A 19,766-nucleotide genomic window follows, 5' to 3' on the forward strand; every position below is an offset into this window, starting at 1 on the left:
CAATCCAGAATAATTTATAAGACAATAGGGCTGCATTTATAAACATACACTTAAATGGGAGTAACCTACTAGGACTTATTTCTGAGTACACACATATAGGATTGCCCTATGAGAGAGAAGCAGCTGCAATGAAGAAAACAGAGTGAACTCACTTTTTTCACAGTGAAAAATGGTGCCTGTCCATCATTTTTTGTTAATAGCTGCAGACCAACCAATGCTAAGTTAGAGCTGGTTCTAAAACAGAGGTCCAGAAGAAATTGCTCCATGGAAATAAACAGTTGGGTGCAGGCATGTTTTGTTTTTTTTTTTTTTTAGTAAGAATGGAATTTTATAAACAATCTCATACTTTACAGTCTATAAAACATCAAAGCCACTTACAGATTTATATGACACAGGTCAGTATAATTTATTCTCCTCTCAGTATACTTTATATATGTTTATTTCATTTTTTATATATATAATTTGGGTATTTATTACAAGGAGAAAACTGCATTCTGATAAACTCTGGAATGAATTATCAAGACAAAAATAGCTAAATGTGGAAATTAACTATCCAATTTTCTAAACCGCACAGATTCTAGGTTTCATGCTAGAATCTAGCATAACATGTGAATTGTGAACATTAGCTTCACAAAGAACACCTTTTAGCTGTTTTTCCTTCATCCTGTTTCTTGTTGGAAAAAAGTAACAGAAAGATCTGGATCTTTAAAAAAAAATATATGAACAAACATTGCCTGTAGAAATGAAATGAGGAAAAACATTTTGACTCCAGATCCTCTGTTCCATGCCAGATTTTATAAAATATGCTATGTCTTCTTGCATCCTCATCCTTCCTCTGATTTTGTATAATCCAAATTATAACCCAGCATTATACACCGTTTTCATACAAATTATCACCACATCACTGCCTCGGACTGAGGAACGTAGCCTTCGTGACCTATGACTGGCTGTGAATGACAAATCAAAAGTCAGCGTTTCAGAAATCAGCTGAGGGTTTTTTTTCCTGCTGAGCTGCAGCAAGGAGAGGGAAGGGAGGATGAAAGAATCTGAAAATAAAGGTAAGGAAAACCTATAACTAGAAACATGTACAGTGTTATAAACATATGATGCTTGAGTCATTTATGTGGTACTATTTACAGTCTATTCTGCTGAGTAACCATTTTAAAACTGCATCGTGCATCTTGAATGCAAACAAGCCATGTTTAAAAATAAATGCAGTTATATAATATGCTAAGGGATAGACTTTGTATGAAATCTCCTTCTTATTTGAAGCACAAATTAGGATGCCAAATTCGTTAGTTCATAGCTGTGAATGCAGTATGTCTTACAGTATGACTGTATTACCAAGGCTTTATTCAAATACCAATGTATATATTTACAGTGCAACCCTAGTCATGTCTACTCAGAAGCAAGCCTTACTGAGCTCAATGGGACTGATTCCCAGGTCATTGTATACAGGATTGCAGTCCTAATGTTTGATGTTATGTTATCTGATAATATTGATAATAGCAAAAAGAAATGGGATGTCTCCCCATTAAAATATTTATGGAAGCTTGTGGTCTACAGTAAATAAACAGACCTCTACTTCCTTTCAGTGTGTGTATGAAAAGTATCCAGTATTTGAGGATACTTGACCTTCATAATTGTATCAGAGTGATATTGCAAAACTGAACATAATTTTCTCCTTTAGGGGAAAATACTTTTAAATCTACATTACAAATCACCTCACATTTATGTCACATTATTTCTGCTTTGAAATCTGAATTATCAAAACTAAGGCTGCCCAAAGGAGTGAAGGGAGATTGGTTGAACTGTGTGCTTGTCACAATGTTGCTGAGACAGTGATGTGACATTACTGCCACTATTCAATGCTATAGGTAGGTTTATTCCACAATTTTGCACTGAAGTGTTTGGCCTTTCCTATCATGTTTCTGATTTATATACAAATGTCCTTTCAATTTAGCAAAAATCAATGTGAGCAGTATAGATTCAGATGCCGAATTTGGGATGAGGCCTCCATCTTCCAATGCTCCTTGAGGGAAAGAGCTGTTTATTTCAGTCGCAGCTTCATCTGAGAGGTACAGCCTCTTTCTATCGGCTCATGTAATTTAGATGCTACCAATAGCAGCCTGAAGACAATGCAGGGGTGCACTATATTTAGCCAGCTGTGACAGCATCTGTTTCCTTCTGATCCAAGAAACCCAAAGCTCATATGTGCAGCATTTATGAAATTCTTTAACCTTTAAGGAGAAACCATGGTGGTTTTTTTGCCCTTGAAACTCATGGTTGTGTGTGTTTGGTTTTTTTACTGCATGCCAACGGTAGTATAAGCACTCTCATTTAATTGCTGACTGACCTAATCTGTTCTGCATACGGCTTTTACCCAGCTGCCGATTAATCCTCAGAGTAGGAAAGAAAGCCTAGGCCTCAAGTCTATATACACTGTTTCCCACTCAGAGTGGAGTTAGAGTTGTTGCAGAGTCAGGCATGTTAAAAACAACATCATGGATTTTCCCATGCAGCACAAAATCTATAGACTAGGATATTATATATTACAGAAGAGGTAATCGTATGAAGGAGATCTGTAGAGACTATTTTGAATGAATAGTAAGCCAGTCATATGTGCACACATTAAACCATCTTATCAATTGAATTATATAGAAGCTGCAGTATATATTCACTTCTTCACCTTCTACTTTCAAGGTGTAAATACCTTTGTACGAGAATTGCATATTGCATAATATTACATTAGCATTTGGATTAAAAGGTGAAGAATAGTTGGTACCTTTAGCTGAATCAAACAGTAAAGCTTTTCTGGGACTGTACTACTTCACACTGCCAGAGGACTTGCACATTCAAAAGCCCCTGTACTAAGAAATGAAGCTGCCCAGCACATACAGAAAAATGGTGTACCAGGGTGGACGCTCCTAGGTTTCGAGACTTAATTCTCCCTTACATGCTAGCTTTGTACATGAAGGGAAATACATGAAGGGAAATATATAATGTGCTCCCGCTCCTATTGTTGTACAGCCCAGGAAATCTTTTCAACTTGATTCTGCTGAATGTATAAACATGTGCCCTGAGAGATTATTTAGGGACACAAAGAAAACATTCCTGACTCTAGATCAAAGTGATTAGGGCCAGTCTCCTCATTGGTACATGACTAGGGGTAGACAAATTTGTCATTTTTTTATTTCTTTCAGTTTTTCTAACTTCAGTTCTCAATAGTTTGCAAGTGTTTTTTTAAGTCCCCCTAATATGCACTTTGTACTGTTTTCCATTTTGCCCAATACAGATTGTTGCAAAGCTATTTCCCCCAATTAAAAAAAATGTTCATTTTTTTACTAATATATGCATTTTATGCACACTTGTCCTCAGTATATGGAAAAAAAAATTTTACACATCACTTGGCAAACAAGTACATTGCAAAACTCTGAGAAGTGCAAATTTTTGAACCATGGCTATTTTATTTCACAAATTCAATAGATTTGCCTTTAAATGTGATCTGAGTCAAGTTTCTCCCCCATCTCAGAATATGACTCATTTGGCTTGTTAGTGTCAAAGGGGCACTTTCCCTGGATTCTATGACTCACATTCTCAAGCCATCTGGCTGCATTACGTAAACTCATCCCTTGTTTTAAAGATACCTCTGACTTGGTGCTCTTTTTAATTATTATTGCTGCACTTTGGCCACACAGTGCAAGATGCATGATGTGCTTTGTTAACCAGTAATTGGACTGGCTACATAGAAGATCCTAGCTCAGGCTGCAGAGTATACTTACTCAGGACTCTGAGCTCGACTGAACATAGCAGGACTTACTTCTGAGTAAACATGCATAGGACTACATTGTCAGTGCCTGAAGCTACATTGCATTTTCTGCAAGTTGAGCATAGTTCTGTAATTCTTTAGCGCAGCCAAATAATAGAAACTGTCACTGTCAAAAAAAAGTTTTAGTATTTTGTATTTTGATGGGGCAGCTTCTGTTAATTGTTGACTGCTATTTTATATTGTGTTTTACAGTGTTTTACTACAGATCATTTTAATTTTTTATAGTTTTAAAATCATTGCTCATAACTGTCAACTTTCCCCTTTTTTTAAGGTAAATTCCCTTATTCAGAATAGGATTCCTCGCAAGAAAAGGGAAAAGTTGACAGCTATGTCATTGCTCCTAGTTGCCTCACACAGCAACAATTTCCAGAGTGGTTTAACAATCTTTGAGGGGAATAAGGATCTCCTAAGAACACTCAGCATCCTTAGCTAACTAGACTTCCCAGGATCCTTTGGAGGAAGACCCAACTGCTTAAAGTGGTATGACACTCCTTTAAATGTATAGTGCAGATGCGGCGACAGTTGCACTTATCCTAGTACTACACATGGACATTTTAAAGTACGTCCTACCCCATCCTTGTGTGGATTTTTAAAGGTTAACTCTGGAGAAATCCTTTAAAAAGGTATTTAAAACATTTACAGAACACATACACATGCAGAGTACTTATGAGGTGAACCAAGGCCTACTCTCTCCTTTGTGTTGTTTTTTTCTTATTTTAACACTTATTTCAACACTTATTTCATCCCATTGCACCTCTACCGTGTACTTTAAACACTATAAAAATAGTACAGAAAGTTACTGCATGCCACTTCCCATGTAATGGTATGTACAAAGTGCATTTTATGAACAACAAGATGACTGATCCCATGTACTGATGGCTATTTCAGAATGGCACAGGATACCATGTACCCAGTTATTATGCCCCACAAGTGGCATAAGGCACATACCAGTACTATGTATATGCCACTTTCCATACATACATTGCCCATTTGTACATACAGTTACACACTTCCTGCAGAATTTTCAAAGTGTTTTTACTTAAGGCACGATGCCTTAAAGCTGCTCCAAACAGCTTTGCACTGTTACAGCAATCAATCAATCAATCAATCAATCAATCAATAAATAGCAAGCCCTCAGTTGACCTCCTAAGTACAATGGTTGAACCAACCCTCAGAAAGAGTCGTAGATCTAAAGAACTAAACTGCAGGTCTGTGGCCTGTTTGCACTAGTCTGATGACTGGTTTTGCAGCAAAATCTTGTATTCTCTGGCATCTCACATTTAATCAAATATCTGTTTACCCTAACTGGAAACAGTTCTCCATGCTCTCAGATACAGACCTTTCCTCAACACCTGCTACTTGACCCTTTAAAAACAAAACAAAACAAAACAAAACAAAACAAAACAAAACAAAACAAAACAAAACAAAACAAAAAACAAAACAAAACAAAACAAAACAAAACAAAAACCGTATGAGGTAGGTTAAGCTGAGTGACTGGCCCAAGGTCATCCAGTGAGCTTCATGGCTGATTGGGGATTTGAACTCTAGTCTCCAAGGTTCTAGGTTAGCACTCCAGCCACTATACCACACTGGTTTTTATTATGAGCACCACCTATGTGGCGCAGATCTTCTCAACATTATCTGAATAAAGCGGGAGAAGCACAAGCTGCAGTGAACCCCACACCACCCAAGGACAGATCTTAGGACATGGTAGGCCATGCTAAAAAGAATACTAATAATCATTTCAAATATTATTCATAAGGACAAACTAATGGTAGTGTGGGTCCACCACAATCATTTGTGTGCGCCCAATTCTAAAATGCATGTTTCAGGACTATGCAATCTTGCCCACCCTCCCATCGCCACCACTACTGCAAGGCTTACTTCTAACAAGTCATTCCTCCAATATCACATTTTCATCAGCCAGGCTCCAGTTTGAAAGTGAATCTAGCTAGGAGATAAATATTTTGGGTGGTAAAAGGCAGGGTGCTGTGGAATGAGTGTTCTGAACTCCTTTCTTTACTGAGCCAAAATAGGCAAACTGGTGTGCTTGGTCTCAGAGGACAGCATTGATATACAGTGGTACCTCGGGTTACATACGCTTCAGGTTACAGACTCCGCTAACCCAGAAATAGTACCTCAGGTTAAGAACTTTGCTTTGGGATGAGAACAGAAATCATGCTCCGGCGGCATGGCGGCAGTGGGAGGCCCCAATAGCTAAAGTGGTGCTTCAGGTTAAGAACAGTTTCAGGTTAAGAACGGACCTCCGGAACGAATTAAGTACTTAACCCGAGGTACCACTGTAATGAGATGTAAGTGTTGTCGAACCAATTGAGAGCAGTGGCCATAAAGCTATTATGTTAAATATACATGCAAATTGCTAAGAAAACTCAATATGGTCACATCTACTTCAAAAGAGGAAACCACCCCAAAATGAAGAGATTGGTAAAAAGGAAGTTAACAGGCAAAGCCAAGGGGGTCAAATCTCCCTGAAATGCTTGGGAGTTGTGCAGATCAGAAAAGGTATCACCAAGGCCAAGAATATGCCAGTATACAAGCAGAGTAAAGGAAGCTATTAGAGACAATAAGGTTTCCTAAAAATGGAAGTTTTGTCCATGCGAGAACAGAAAGGAACAGAAATTTGGCAAAAGAAATGCAAGCAGACAATAAGGGATGCTAAAATTACATAAAATTTTAGGAGCACATTGCTAAAAACATAAAGACAATCACTGCCAACAAAATATTTAAATATATTAGCAGTAGGAGAAGGAGAAGGAGTAGTATAGGGAGGAAGTGATATGGGAGTTAAAGGCGTGCTGAAGGAAGATAAGGATTGCTGAATGAATTATTTTCATCTGTCTTCACAGCAGAATAGATCAGATCCTCCAAGTGTCCCTATTTTAGCGGGACATCACGGATAACAGAATCCCATTCCGAATTCTGACTGGATCCGTGAATGTCTCGCTTTCCCTGCCAGAGCTGGTGGCGGCTATCGGCGCAAAAAAATTTTATTTTATTTTTTTTGCAAACAGAGCCAGGAAGTGTGCGCGCGAGTATCACTCTTTACTTTTTCCTATCTCTATAGACACGCCTGTTCTCGGTACAAAGACTTGCTCTGCCAGCAGAGCCAGGAAGTGTGCGCACGAGGATCACTCTTTACCTTTTCTCTATGGTGCTAGCCTGGCTCATCATCCACCGATGGATCCAAGGCTGCTACCTAGACCTGCCCGAGATGTTGGGCATGTGGCATGTCGGTGCCCAGTAAGCTGCCCATGAGCAGGCGGGAAAGGCTCCTTGAGGGGGTCTCTCTCTCTGTCTCTCCTTCCCCCCTTTAGGGTCTCCCGTATACTCTGTATGCCCCAAGGCCAGGATCCCCACCCCACCCCACCCCAGTGCATTATCCATTGATTGCAAATAAACTGACTCTATTCTGCAATACTAGAAAGATCTAAGAAAAGAAAGAGTGAGCGTGCTAGTAAAAATGATCTCAAACTCTCTCAGTCCAAATTAAAAGTTATTTGTCCAATGGGCATTTGGATAGCTAGTTAAAACACACATCTCTCATGTATGGTCAGGGAAAGGCCCCCTCCCCATTTTTGTGTGTTAGCAGACTGGAGAAAGGAAGTCCTGGGGGTTGGGGTGGGGGAAGAGTGGAAAAAATGGCTGGAGCACTTGGGACCCCATTTCCTCCCAAAAGCTTTGCTCCTTTCCTTTGATCACCATACTGCTTCAATCTTCATATTGTGTTTCTTTTTGCCACTATGTGACCCCCGAGCCAAGGAGATAAGTAACAATACAAGCTTTAGAATACAGCTGAAGGCTACCCTGTATAGAGAAGGTTTTTTAAAAAACATTTAATGTTTTTTGTTATGCTTTTTTATAGGTTGGAAGCTGCCCAGAGTGGCTGGGGCAACCCAGTTAGTTGGGCACGGTATAAATATTATTATTATTACTATTATTATCAAATAGGATGTCCCTATTTTTTATCGGAGAAATGTTGGTGGGTATGGAAAAGTGAGAGGGGAAATGCAGTGGAAAGCACAAAAGAACAGCCAAGTGCTTGCAATGTCATGTAGCTTCTTCAGAAACATATAAGCATGACTGCTCACTAAACAACCCATTTAGAAGCTTTCACTCTTCCTTCTGACTCCCTCTTGAGGCTTATATATTATCAGTAGATGTCTGGAGGCTTGCAGCCTGTATTGTCAGCACCAGCCTTATCCACCTGTAGCCCATCATGGATGATTACTGGTTGTACTCCTCATGAGCAAGTGGATAGTCTAGGAGCTGCTTCTTCACATCCAGCTCCACAAAGTGTTCTAAAAAGGGTGGTTTGTCTACTGATGGAGTGGGGGAAATGTTTAGCTTTGTTAATGTTCCCACCCATCTTTTTAAACTATGTTGGTGCTGTCTTTTCATATCTATTTCTTCTCATCAAAAGCCACAGTGCATAGGGGTAAGCAGCCATATTGACCCTGACTCACTTTAAAAGTTGCTTAAAAACATTTGGGCACTGGAAACCCTCTGTAAAGCAACACTTTGTGGCAACTGCTCTTGGAAAGTTTAATGCCTTTCATTCATTTCTATGAAAGGTCTGCCACTTGCACAATCTTCTCAAACACCTTGACAATTCAACAGTGAAACAGACATTGTTCCATTGAATAATTGTGGAAGAATTCATTGATTGCCTCCCACCCTCTTTCCACCTGCCCTCCCACTTCATACATTCTTTATGAAATCACATTCATTCTCTTGGATGAGGAAAGGAACAAGAGAATGACATACAGACTGAAATTGCTTGATAACTACTGCTGAAATGAAAGCCTTGGGAGAATAATCAATAAAAAGGGAAAGGCTGCTTTATTTGGTGAGGCAATGAAGAAAAACACAAGGCAAGCAAAACTAGACAGGATGCCAGTAATGTTAGAGGAAGAGTTTGTAAAGAAAGTCTTGACATTTTTGAGGGACTGAATAAATAGTTTGCTGGACAGCAAAAGGAGGTGGCTTGGAACTTCCATCAGCTGTATGTTTCAGAAGGTATGCTTCTCAACTGCCATTGACGGGAAGCCCCACTGGGCTTGATTGCATTAAGAAGTTACCCATTGGGATGGGGTGGTTTCAATACAAAGTGCTTATGAGTGGACTTCAGAAGGGATATCTCTGCTCACTAATCAGCTGGTTGGTGCACAGAGCCAGCCCCTTTAAACTTGTTACCTGACATCATAATAATGTCAGGTGATTGACAGATAGGTGGTCCCACAAGGGTAGGAAGGTTCTAGCTCACCAGCCAGATCCAGTTATGCACTCCTAATCTAGGTGGCAACAAACAAATTTCATTTTACATAACAGTGTTTTGGGGGTGCCAGCTACCTCTTTCTGGAGATCCAATGTGGCAGCAGTGGACTTTGGCTGTCAGTTGGAATATTTTAAGTTCACCTATGTTCAACCTGTGTATTTGTAAATAAATGCAAATATTACAAAATCCAATAAACCTCCAGTAATCCTTCATTTGAAAGGCAAACACAAACCTCTGGAGCTTGTCACAGCTCAAACAAGCAGAGAGAGCATAACAATATACACAGATTTAATTTATAGAAGTCTAAATGCAGTCACTAACAGGCCACTGGGTGGAAGTCCTAGTAATGAATATAAGCACTAGTAATGAATACACATCTTGATGTACTTTGGTGAGCTGCAGGCATAAAAGAAAGCATTACATTTATCCAAATTATCTCAGTAGTTCTTGGTTGCATTCTCTTGCCAACATTTAGCATTCTGCACATAGATGAAAGTGCAGCAGCATCTTGTGCTAAAGAATGTGCATAGATTGAAGCTGGGACATAGCAGAAAGCTTTTTCCATGTTCACAGACCACTGTATAGATCTCCGAAATGTGTAGATATTGGTAAGAATATCGTCCATTTCGAAACCTTTTTTTGCGTTTGCTATAGACTATTCTAACAATATGTATGAATATTATACTGGTTCAGCAACTTATATAGCGTTTAGAAACACAATTTTATAAACAAACTTATGCGGAGGAGCAACAGAGGAGCATCTTTTTGTATGATACGATCAATCTGTAAATGTTAATCCATTCTAATAAGCTAATCATCTTCATTGTACTTGTGTGCTATAGCCTGGCTGACAGGATTTGTTCAGGAGCCCAGAAAGGATTAATTGGGATTCTAAAGAATTTGCACTGAAATCACTCAATTTCACTGCCACTCTACCCTTGTTCTATAGTCCTTCTGTATCACTGTACCCAATGAGAGGAGAACCTAGCCTCTATCTGGGTTAATGAAGCTAGGACAATATAAGCATGAGAACGCAAGAAAACTTCTGACACTCTATTTCATAAAATATATATTGCCTATGATTGTTTTTCTATGTTGGCTGAAAAAAGATATGTATTGCTTTCTTACATCATGGAATAATTATGGCCAGGCTCAGGCTCTGGGATTTTTGTGGGTCAAAGGAAGAGTAAAAGCTTCTCAATGACAGGGTACAGCTCCCAGGCAATTTGGAGTCCAACAGCTCTTTCTTTTCTTCAAATAATTGCTCTTCTTTTGATTTGCTATAATAACAGATGAATCATTAAGGTCATCCTAAACCTAGTGACTTTGGGCATGGTGACCAGTTGCTCTTTGATGTTTTTGTGTGTCACAGTTCTGCTGGCTGATCATCATTAACCTGCCTCCATGTTGACCCAGCTTTTGTTAATGTTCTAGGGAATGGTGTAAACCCTCTAGCCACCACTCTCAAAACATTTCACCCCATAGTGACTTTGTTATATCAGCTACCATCTCAACATTTCCCCTGAATCTACTCCTACCTATCTAGCAAGTAAGACCTTCCAGTTTCCCAGGCTGCAACGTGATGGTAGAGAAGTCCATTTGTAACTGCGCTTCTCATGCTGACCCCACCATCAGGTTTTGGTTTTTTATAATATTTTTATTAGATTTATATACATATATTCACCCCACCAATAGTTTTTGCAAAAGTCACAGAGGTTAGCAGCTGTAAGTCAACTGCATTGAGCTCTATAGCTGCTTAAATTGAGTTGATGTTATTTGTAGTTCTGTGTTACTCCCAAACTGAATAGTAAGGCCTCCACAGTCTTGGAAAATGAAGCACCCTAGTGGTATGGTTAGGACTGCAGCCTTTGGAAACAGAGCTGTAGTAAGACTATAGAAAAAATGGCTCAAGCCATAGGTGGCAGGTTTAACAGACAGAGCCTGTTTCTGCAGCACTATCTTTTCCTTTCAGAAAAGGTTTCTTAATGGGCCACATTAGGGCATGCAAAGGAACTCAACTTATTTCAGCAAGTTAGAGCCACTTCCTTCCAGTGATATGGCTGTTTTTGCTTTTCTCTTTCTGCAGATGGGCCACCTATTGCCACCTTTTAGGCTGCAAATCTGTGCAGTCAAAAAACCCTGTTTAACTCAGTAAGACTTACTTTTTAACTAACATAGCATCCAGTGTTTTAACACCCACATGTACCTGGATGCTATTGTTGGACAGATCCCCATCTACTTCGCTTTTCCATTAACATCCCAGTTATCCTGATTACAAACTCAGGGTAGCTCTAGGCTTCCCTTCCCCTTCCTTTGGTTGTAGTCTCTCTCTCTCTGTCTCTCTCTCTTTCTCGCCCCTTCCTAAAACAAGGGAAAGAGGCGGCAATTTAAATATATATATATGAGATCTGGGACGTGAGAAAGTGCTGGAGTCAAGAGTGGCGCATGCATCACACACAGGGCGTGGGAGGGAGCTGGGAAAACTTCCGCTTTTGTGGAATTCTGCCGGCTGACTTAAAACCGAGGAACACTCCTGGGTTGTGGAACGCGGAGCTCTGCAGCTTTCACCGTCGGGATTCGGTAGGGCTGCTCCTGCTGTCGAGCCACCCCGTCCCCTTCCTGCATGACCATTGAGATTGACAGTTGCATGGCTGGCGATGCTCTGTGCGCGGAGAGGAGAAGCCCAATGGCAACGGAGGCACAGCTAAGGTGCCTCCCGGATTGCTTCCCGGCACCAGATCTCTGGAAAGCGATGTGTTCCCTAATGGCCAGGCCCCGGCTCTCGTCCGTGGAAGGCGAGGCGTGCCTTGCCCAGGCTGCTCCAATCGCTTCCAGGCAGAGAGGCGGGGACGGCGGGAGGGAGGCGGGAGGGAGGAGGCTGCCACCGCGCGCGCATACACCCACCAGCTCGCTCGCCAGGAAGGCCCTGCTGGGGCTGCAGCCCCCTTTCTGGGCGTGTGGCTGCCTCCGCCTCTCGGGGAAGGTTATGCACTTGTGATTCCCTTTCTTCCTCCTCCTCCTCCTGCCGCTTCCTCCTTTATGCCAGTGGAGACCCTCTGTGTCTGACTAGCCCATGAGCCTCCTCGGGAGCTACCGGAAAAAGACCAACAATGATGGCTATGAATCTTTGCAGCTCGTGGACAGCAACGGTGACTTCTGCGGCAGCCGGGAGCGAACCGGCGGCGGCGGAGGCGGCGGCAGCATCAGCAAACAAGGGGTGATCCCCGCGGTGGTGGCGGCAGCAGCAGCAGCCCGGAGCCCAGCGCGACAGCAGCACCAGCCACTCGACTGCAGCACCATGGACAGCTCAGGTAGCGGCTTTAACTTCTTGGCCGGGGAGGGGAAGGAGGCTGTGGGTGATGGGAGGCTCTGGTTACAGCCCCACCTTGCTTCCCAGCAAGATCTGAGAGGCCCAGGCGTGCTCTGGTGCTGGGAGGATGGCAAGGCTGGCCGGGGTCCAGGCCATCCTCCGGTTTCTGAGGCAAGGAAACCTAAGAGGGCCCGGTGTTGCAAATTTAAAGAGCTTTGAAGACCAGCTAATGAGGAAAGTATCCCAGCTGTCACTCTCTTCTGTTAATTGATGGGGAAAGGAGTGAGGAGAGATGCAAAGGAACTGCTGAGGTCAGTGTATTGTTCTCAGGATGTGTGCTAAGTGGGCAGGAGAGTGATGGAGGGAAGATGGCTTAGGTTTCGTTGGCTGGTGGTGTGCCTTATTAACATAAGTGAAGAAATCATAGTAAACTCAGGGTGATCATTGGAAGAAGGAAAATGTATTTTTCAGAAAGTATTGGGTCCATGTCCAGTTTACCTTATGGTGAACATGCTTAAGAGCAGTTTTAAAAGGAACACATTATAACAGTGGAAAAAAAGGTTTGGGTCATTGTTTAATGGGGGTAAAATACAACTGAATATCAGATGTGGAATAAATGTTGAAGTTGTATTGGAAATGAAGGCTACTAAACAATGGCTCATTTATTTCTGCAAACAACTATCCTGAGTGGCTTGGCCAAAATAGTTCTTTTGTTATCTGTAAATGCTAACAAGCCTGCTAGTATTGTCTCTACATCTATTGATAGAGAACAACACAAGAATAAATTAGGAAACACTGCTTTATTGGCAGGTAAATAAAGTTGTGCCCCCTCACAATAGCAAAGGGAAGGAAAGCTTGAATGTAATTTTGCTGGAATGTTTTCTTCATGACCAGTGGAATTAGACTGGCATGCTGCATGAGTTGGGAAACTACCCCCACCCCTTGCTAAATCTTCCAATTGTATAGCCAGATGGCTCACAGGATTGGTAATGAGAAGCTATGCACTTCAGGGGTCCTGGTTCAGATTGGCCTGGATTGTGGAGAGTAGTTATTGATGGATTATCAGCTATGTACTGAAATGTGTGGATGGGTGTGTTCCTTCCTTCCTTCCTTTTTTTTTTTAAAGGTATTTCAATACTATTGATGCCAGCTGTGTTTGCTAACAATTTTATCCATAGCTCTGTTTCATTTCTGACGCTAGCTTCCTTTTTCCTCCAGAGAACATCTTCTTGATGTATAAGCAGTTTCCACAAAGTGATGTGCTGCCAGTCCATTTAAAAATATAATCTCATATCCAGTGAAGTGGAATCCCAAAGCACAACTGTTAGAGTGAGAATATGATAGTCTACAAGTACTTAATCCCCATCCTTGAATTTATGTGGTGTAATTAACTTGGTTGATATAAAGAGGATTGGACTTGAGAACTGGTTTATTCACTGTCTCAGGGTTGGGGGTAGAATTCCAGATGCTTTACATGATATAAGAGCAATACACATGATGAACCATATGACCTGAATTTGGGAGTCCAGTTTATAATACAATACTACTGAACTAATGTTTTATTTAAAAAAATAGACTCCATGTAGGTTTCAAAATGGTGGAAGAAGAACTAATGCTTCTTTTCAAAACTATCTGCCAGGATTACTCCTCTTCACCCAATGAGCTGAGCAGATGTTAAATTGTAGCCTGTGCTGGCTAGGCCTGATGGGAGTTGTGACATAAAGTACTTGGAGGACACCAGGCTGAGGAAGACTAATATAGTTACACACAATGCGTTACCTCCACTTGGTAATTGGCAAAAGGCCGAATCCTAGTTTACATGCATCAGTTCGTTTTAAACAAACAGGTGTGTTTAGTGTTAGTGTGCACCCACAATGGAATAACTTTGATCTAAGAAAACTTTGTCTTGGTCTTGTAGAGGTAAGGAGTCTTTTTCCCTAACTGTTACTGATCAGAGAAGGATGTAAGGGGTAAAGCTTCGGTTTCTCTTGGAATAGAAGGAGAAATGAGGTCTGTGCAAACTCATAAATTGTGCTGGACTTTCCAGGTACAGTTCAACCCTCTTGACGCTTGCCCATCTTGGCTTCTTAAAGCTAACCATAGGAGATTAATAGGGTCCAGGAAGTGATTGGTGCTTCATTGGAATGGGTGAGGAACCATTTGTCTTGAAGTAGACGGTGGTGTGTCCACTCTTTAAGAGAACCTCCCTAGACCTGGAATTCAGTGGCAAACATCCTCTTTTTGGAGAAGGTGCTTGAGAGGATCGTTGCAATTGAGCTTCAGACATGCTTGGAGGAAAATGAATGTCTGGATCCATTTCAGTCTAGCCTCAGGCCCATTCATGGCCCTAAACTGTCTTGATCACAGTGGTTGATACATTTGTTAGAAGAGAGATGGAGGGGAGTGCAATCCTGCTTATTCTTCTTAGAAGCTTTTGATACCATTGACCATGGCATCCTTCTGGAGCAGCTCAATGAGGTGGTGTTTGAGGGCACTGTATTTCAGTGGTTCCACTCCTACCTCCGGGGTCATTTCTAGAAAGCATTTATGGAAGGTCGCCAACACCATTGGAGTTTTCCTGTGGTGTTCTGCAGGATTCCAACTTGTCCCCCATGCTATTTAACACCTATATGAAGCCCCTGGGAACTGTCACCAGCAGTTTTGGAGTGATGTGTTACCAATATGTGGATAGCACTTCTATCTCTCTGTTCCATCTGAATCAAGAGAGGTGGCTGAGGAATGAATGCAATGATGTGGGCCAACAATTGGAAACTGAAGCCTGAAAGGACAAAGGTGTTATGTGTTCCAAGTCTTGTTGAAGAGGTTCTGTACAGGGTTGCAGTCCCCTGGAAGGATCAGGCTTGTCGCTTGGGGGTACTCCTCAACCCAGTGAAGTCACCTGAGGCCCAGGTAGCCTCTGTGGCCAGGAGTGCCTATTTCCAGCTCCAGCTGGTTTGTCAGCTACACATTGTGGGTTTCACCTTGATCTGGTAACTTCCAGATTGGATTATTGCAGTGCTCTCTATGTTGGTGTGCCCTTGAAGTCAACTCAGAAACTTCAGCTGGTTCAAAATGCAGTGACCAGATTACTGGCTAGGGTTTTCCTTAGAACTCTTGTATAATCCCTATTTTAAAACAGCTGCACTAGTTGCCATTTTGTTTCTGGGCCTAGTTCAAGGTGCTCACATTAGTGTTGAAAACCCTACATGACTCAGGCCAAAAATACCTGAAAGGCTTACTCCTTTCCTGTAGCATTCTAATATTGCCAGAGGATACCCTTTTGGTTGTTTCACCATCCGCAGAATCTCAACAGGTGACACCCTGGGAGAAGACATGCTCTGTGACAGCCTCTGAGTTTTGGAATTTCCTCCTCACAGAGATGTATCTGGCACCTTCACTATAAAGCAAGCTTACTCAAACTCAGCCCTCCAGATGTTTTGAGACTACAATTCCCATCATCCCTGACCACTGGTCCTGCTAGCTGGGGATCATGGGAGTTGTAGGCCAAAAAACATCTGGAGCGCCAAGTTTGAGGAAGCCTGCTATAAAGCTTTCAGTGAATGCTGGAGACATACATCTTTACTCTGACCTTTGACAACTGAGAAGTGTGTTTCCAGAAGACATCCTATTCCTGTGACTATAATTTGTTTTAACAGGTTTTATTACCGAATATCCAGATCTGAAAACAGATATAATCAACACTATTGAATCAACTCATTTAAAATGAGAGGAGGTGTAACTTACCCTTACTTTGTTGTTCTGTGTAGTCCAGTATTTGTATTTTATAAATTAATTAAATATTATTTAATTTATTTAAAAAATAATAAAGAATTTTAAATTATTGTAACCTGCCCTGGGACTTGCTGGTGAAGGCAGGTAATAAACGTAATAATGATGTTAATAATATAATCCTAGAAAACTTAAGAGAAACCATGCAAAAGTTGGCCTAATTTTTCATTAAGAGCATTTGCCACTGAAATTAAGTAAACAGTAAAGAGGAAAGCCACAGGGGGCAAGTTTTCAAATACTGAATCTGCAGCTTTGAAATCTGATGCTTTTGGGTTCTGAGGCCACAATCAGAACACCACAAATTAATTGGTGTTCCCTGCATTAAGGAAGAGACACTCTTTTTCTTCTGTGCTCTGCCCATGGGTAAACATATCTGTAAGGTATAATGTTTTTGAGTATTGCATGTATGTGCCTGTATTGACGTGGTGGAATCGTATTTCTGCAGATCTATAAGCTCTAAGCTTCCAAAGAATATAGGAATCAAGTGCGTTGGCGCTTTATAAATGCCACAAAGTAGTATCCACACACTGGGGTAAAATGAAAGGAAAAACTGAATATAGATTTGTCTAAAGAAATATAACATGTCTTATGAACTTGAGGCAGGTAAAGAGATCTTAAAATTAAAATACATATATGCTTCCATCTTATTAGAATATGCTGGCAATTTCAGGCCAGCCTTGGGAGAACCTCTGTGTCTCCTTGCTGGTTACCGGTATATTTTTTGTCTTGTGGATTCTTGAGATGGCTGAGTTATGATGGAAAACATTACAGAAATCTTTTAATACCTTTTTGTCCCAAGACCATAACATTCTAAATGGCAAATCCAAATACAGTTAATAATAACAGAAGACCCCTACTGGATCAGGCCAAAGAATTGTCTAGTCCAGCATCTTTTTTCCAGCAGTGAAAAACCAGATGGCAATGGGAAGCCCACAACTGGGATAGATTTCTAGTACACTGTTTAGAGTGTTTATTTTCCTTAAATGGCTTACAAGAGATCAATAAACTACATTAAAATTCAAGGCTTGAATAGCAGTAAACAACTGAGAAAATTAAAATACAGTAGTAGATAAAATAGTCATCAGTGGTATGCGGCCATCATGGCTAGTAGGCTTTATCCTTTGTGAAATTGTTTAATCTAGGTTGGAGGCCATTACCACATTTTGTGACAGTGAATTTAATAATTTAACTACTTGCTGGAAGAAGTCCTTCTCTGTCCTTAGTCTTCTGCCATTCAGCTTCTTCGAACGACCCAGTTCTAATATTATTCAGAGAACAAAAAAAATTCTCTGTCCACTTTCTCTACAGACATAATTCTACACACCACTATATGCCTCCTCTTTTTGCCTCTTTACCAAGCTAAAAAGCCTTATGAGGACAATGATGCTGTCAGTACAGATTCTAACAGTGCCATCCCATATACTTCGGTTTGGAAGCAAGTTCCATAGAATTCAGTGAGACTTTCTCCCAGGGAAGTAGGTGTAATATTGCAGTTTTGATCATGGGTAACATATTACTAGAAAACATTGCCATTGAGAGGCAAACCTGCCATGCTATGCATTGTATGAAACTGCAACTGTTTTGAATTGGCATTTATTTAGTTTTAAAAGTGTGCAATACTAAGCAACAGGTCAAAGAATCGGGAGAGGGGGTTGCCTGTTCTAGATGGGGTCACACTCACTCTGAAGGAACAGGTATGAAGCTTAGGAATGCTCTTGGGATCATCTTTATCCATAGAAACTCAGGTGACCTCAATGGTGAAGAGTGCTTATCACCAGCTTTGGCTGGTACATCAACTATATCCTTTCCTGAACAGGGATAATTTGGCCATTATGTGTGCCTTCCCTCATGGCTGGTCTGGAGGCTGCAGCTGGTGCAGAATGCCACAACCCCAGTGGTGAGTGATGCCTCTCATCAAGCACATATCACACTAGTACTAAAAGATATGTGCTGGCTGCCTTTAATCACTGAACCAGTTTTAAGGTTCTACTACTAACATATAAGGTCCTGAACAACTCCGGACTATGTTACATTTCCCCCTATGCAGTATGGTAAAGGCATTAATATCACTTCTAATACATCATGGCTACATTTCTATGTGCATACAAAATACTATAACTGCTGCATGTGATGCATACGTAGGCCTAGCAGGAGATAGATTAACCCAACTGCGGCCAGAAATTTCCAAACCCACTTCCTCTATGTAGCTTCCATTGTCTCAACCAAAGTGGCTCTGACTTAGCCTGCTGCAGATTCCTTTCTCTCCATGAAGAGCTTTGTTCCCTCCAGGTATCTTGTGTCTTTCCATCTCCCTTCCCTGCTTTTAGCAGAAAGGCAAGATGGGAACTCAGCCCAGAATGCAAAGAACTACTGGAAACCAGTTCTGTGAGCATCTATCAGATCCTTCAACTGCTTGGTCAATACCTAATGATTAGTGGGTATTAAGGGACTTCTGAACATCAGAAAAGACCAACATACTACAATTATGTCTGTTTCAAATTTACTGTATGCATACTGCATAGTGAGTATACTTTCAAAGTAATCAAAGTAATCAAACTGAATGCACCAGGATAATGAAAAGAGGCATGTTACATAAAACAGATAGCAATTTATGCTTGAATATAGAAGCCATGTGGTGAATATTATACAGTTGTTTAAGCTGCTGCATTTGTTCTGCAATAGCTGGTGTGTGTGGATGCATTGTTCAATTGATCACTAGCAAAAATGCTTCTGACCCCAAACTGCTCCTGGGATAATATATTTTCCCTGCTCTCAAGATTTTGCATTGTAAGCTATTATCAATTCTTGCAAACCTTCATGCTTAAAAAAATAAATACATGAGAATATCTTCATTTTTATTATTTTCATTCATTTAGCTATTCTAATTTTAAAAATGTCTATGGTGAGCTACTCTCTGAAATTTATAGGCATTGCATACCAGTTCTAGTACTTCTATGAATTTAATTATCTTCCTTTTTATGATAAAGGCACATGCATATTTCCAGTTTATTACTTCTAGTAATACATCTTCTGCAGGCCTTGCTAAAAATTCTAATAATTCAGTTGTAATAACTATACAAATGAGAGTATGTAGGAGACTGTACAGTTCTTTACCATCAGCACCTGTCAGATTCTGAACAGGTATGAAAAAACATTTCCACTGATTTCCGTAAAGCAGTGCTGATGACCATAAGCAGATATATATTTTTTGCCATGGTGTGCTTTGTTTTTTTTTTGGGTGCTGGTAGTAGTGATTTCAATATAATTGCTATATGAAGCCCTAGGGGCGGACATTGGCAATCTTTTGTAATGGTTGAAGAGCAACATTTTTGCCTGGTGCCTAAAGCTATATAATGAAGGCACCAGCTGAGCCTCTCTGGGAAGAGCATTCCACAAATGAGGAGTCACTGCAGGAAAGGCCTGTTCTCTTGTTGCCACCCTCTGGGCCTCTCATAGAGGAGGCACACAAAGAAGGGCCTCAAATGATGATAACAAGTTCTGGGTCAGTTCATATGGGGAGAAGTGGTCCTTGAAATATTATG

The 19,766-nt window shown here is 40.9% G+C and overlaps 1 protein-coding gene and 1 long non-coding RNA gene across 6 annotated transcripts in view; one reads left to right on the forward strand and one right to left on the reverse strand.

Moving 5' to 3' along the window:
- The window catches only part of LOC307218397, a 124,197-nt gene that overhangs the window by 71,320 nt on the left and 33,111 nt on the right, over positions 1–19,766 (reverse strand). The window lies entirely within an intron of this gene.
- DNAJC6 (DnaJ heat shock protein family (Hsp40) member C6) overlaps positions 791–19,766 on the forward strand; it is a 49,961-nt gene continuing 30,985 nt past the window's right edge. The window contains exons 1-2 of one of the 5 annotated variants that reach the window (XM_079980646.1): positions 791–1,058; positions 12,259–12,436. In XM_079980646.1, the coding sequence (XP_079836772.1) occupies positions 12,424–12,436 (13 nt within the window). In that variant the 5' untranslated portion in view covers positions 791–1,058; positions 12,259–12,423. Of the gene's footprint in view, positions 1,059–11,899; positions 12,437–19,766 lie in introns of those variants that run through there. The other 4 variants (XM_079980643.1, XM_079980642.1, XM_079980645.1 and 1 more) reach the window with 4 other exon arrangements.

This window comes from Podarcis cretensis, assembly GCF_951804945.1.
Source record: "Podarcis cretensis genome assembly, chromosome: 6".
Classification (NCBI taxonomy): Eukaryota; Metazoa; Chordata; class Lepidosauria; order Squamata; family Lacertidae; genus Podarcis; species Podarcis cretensis.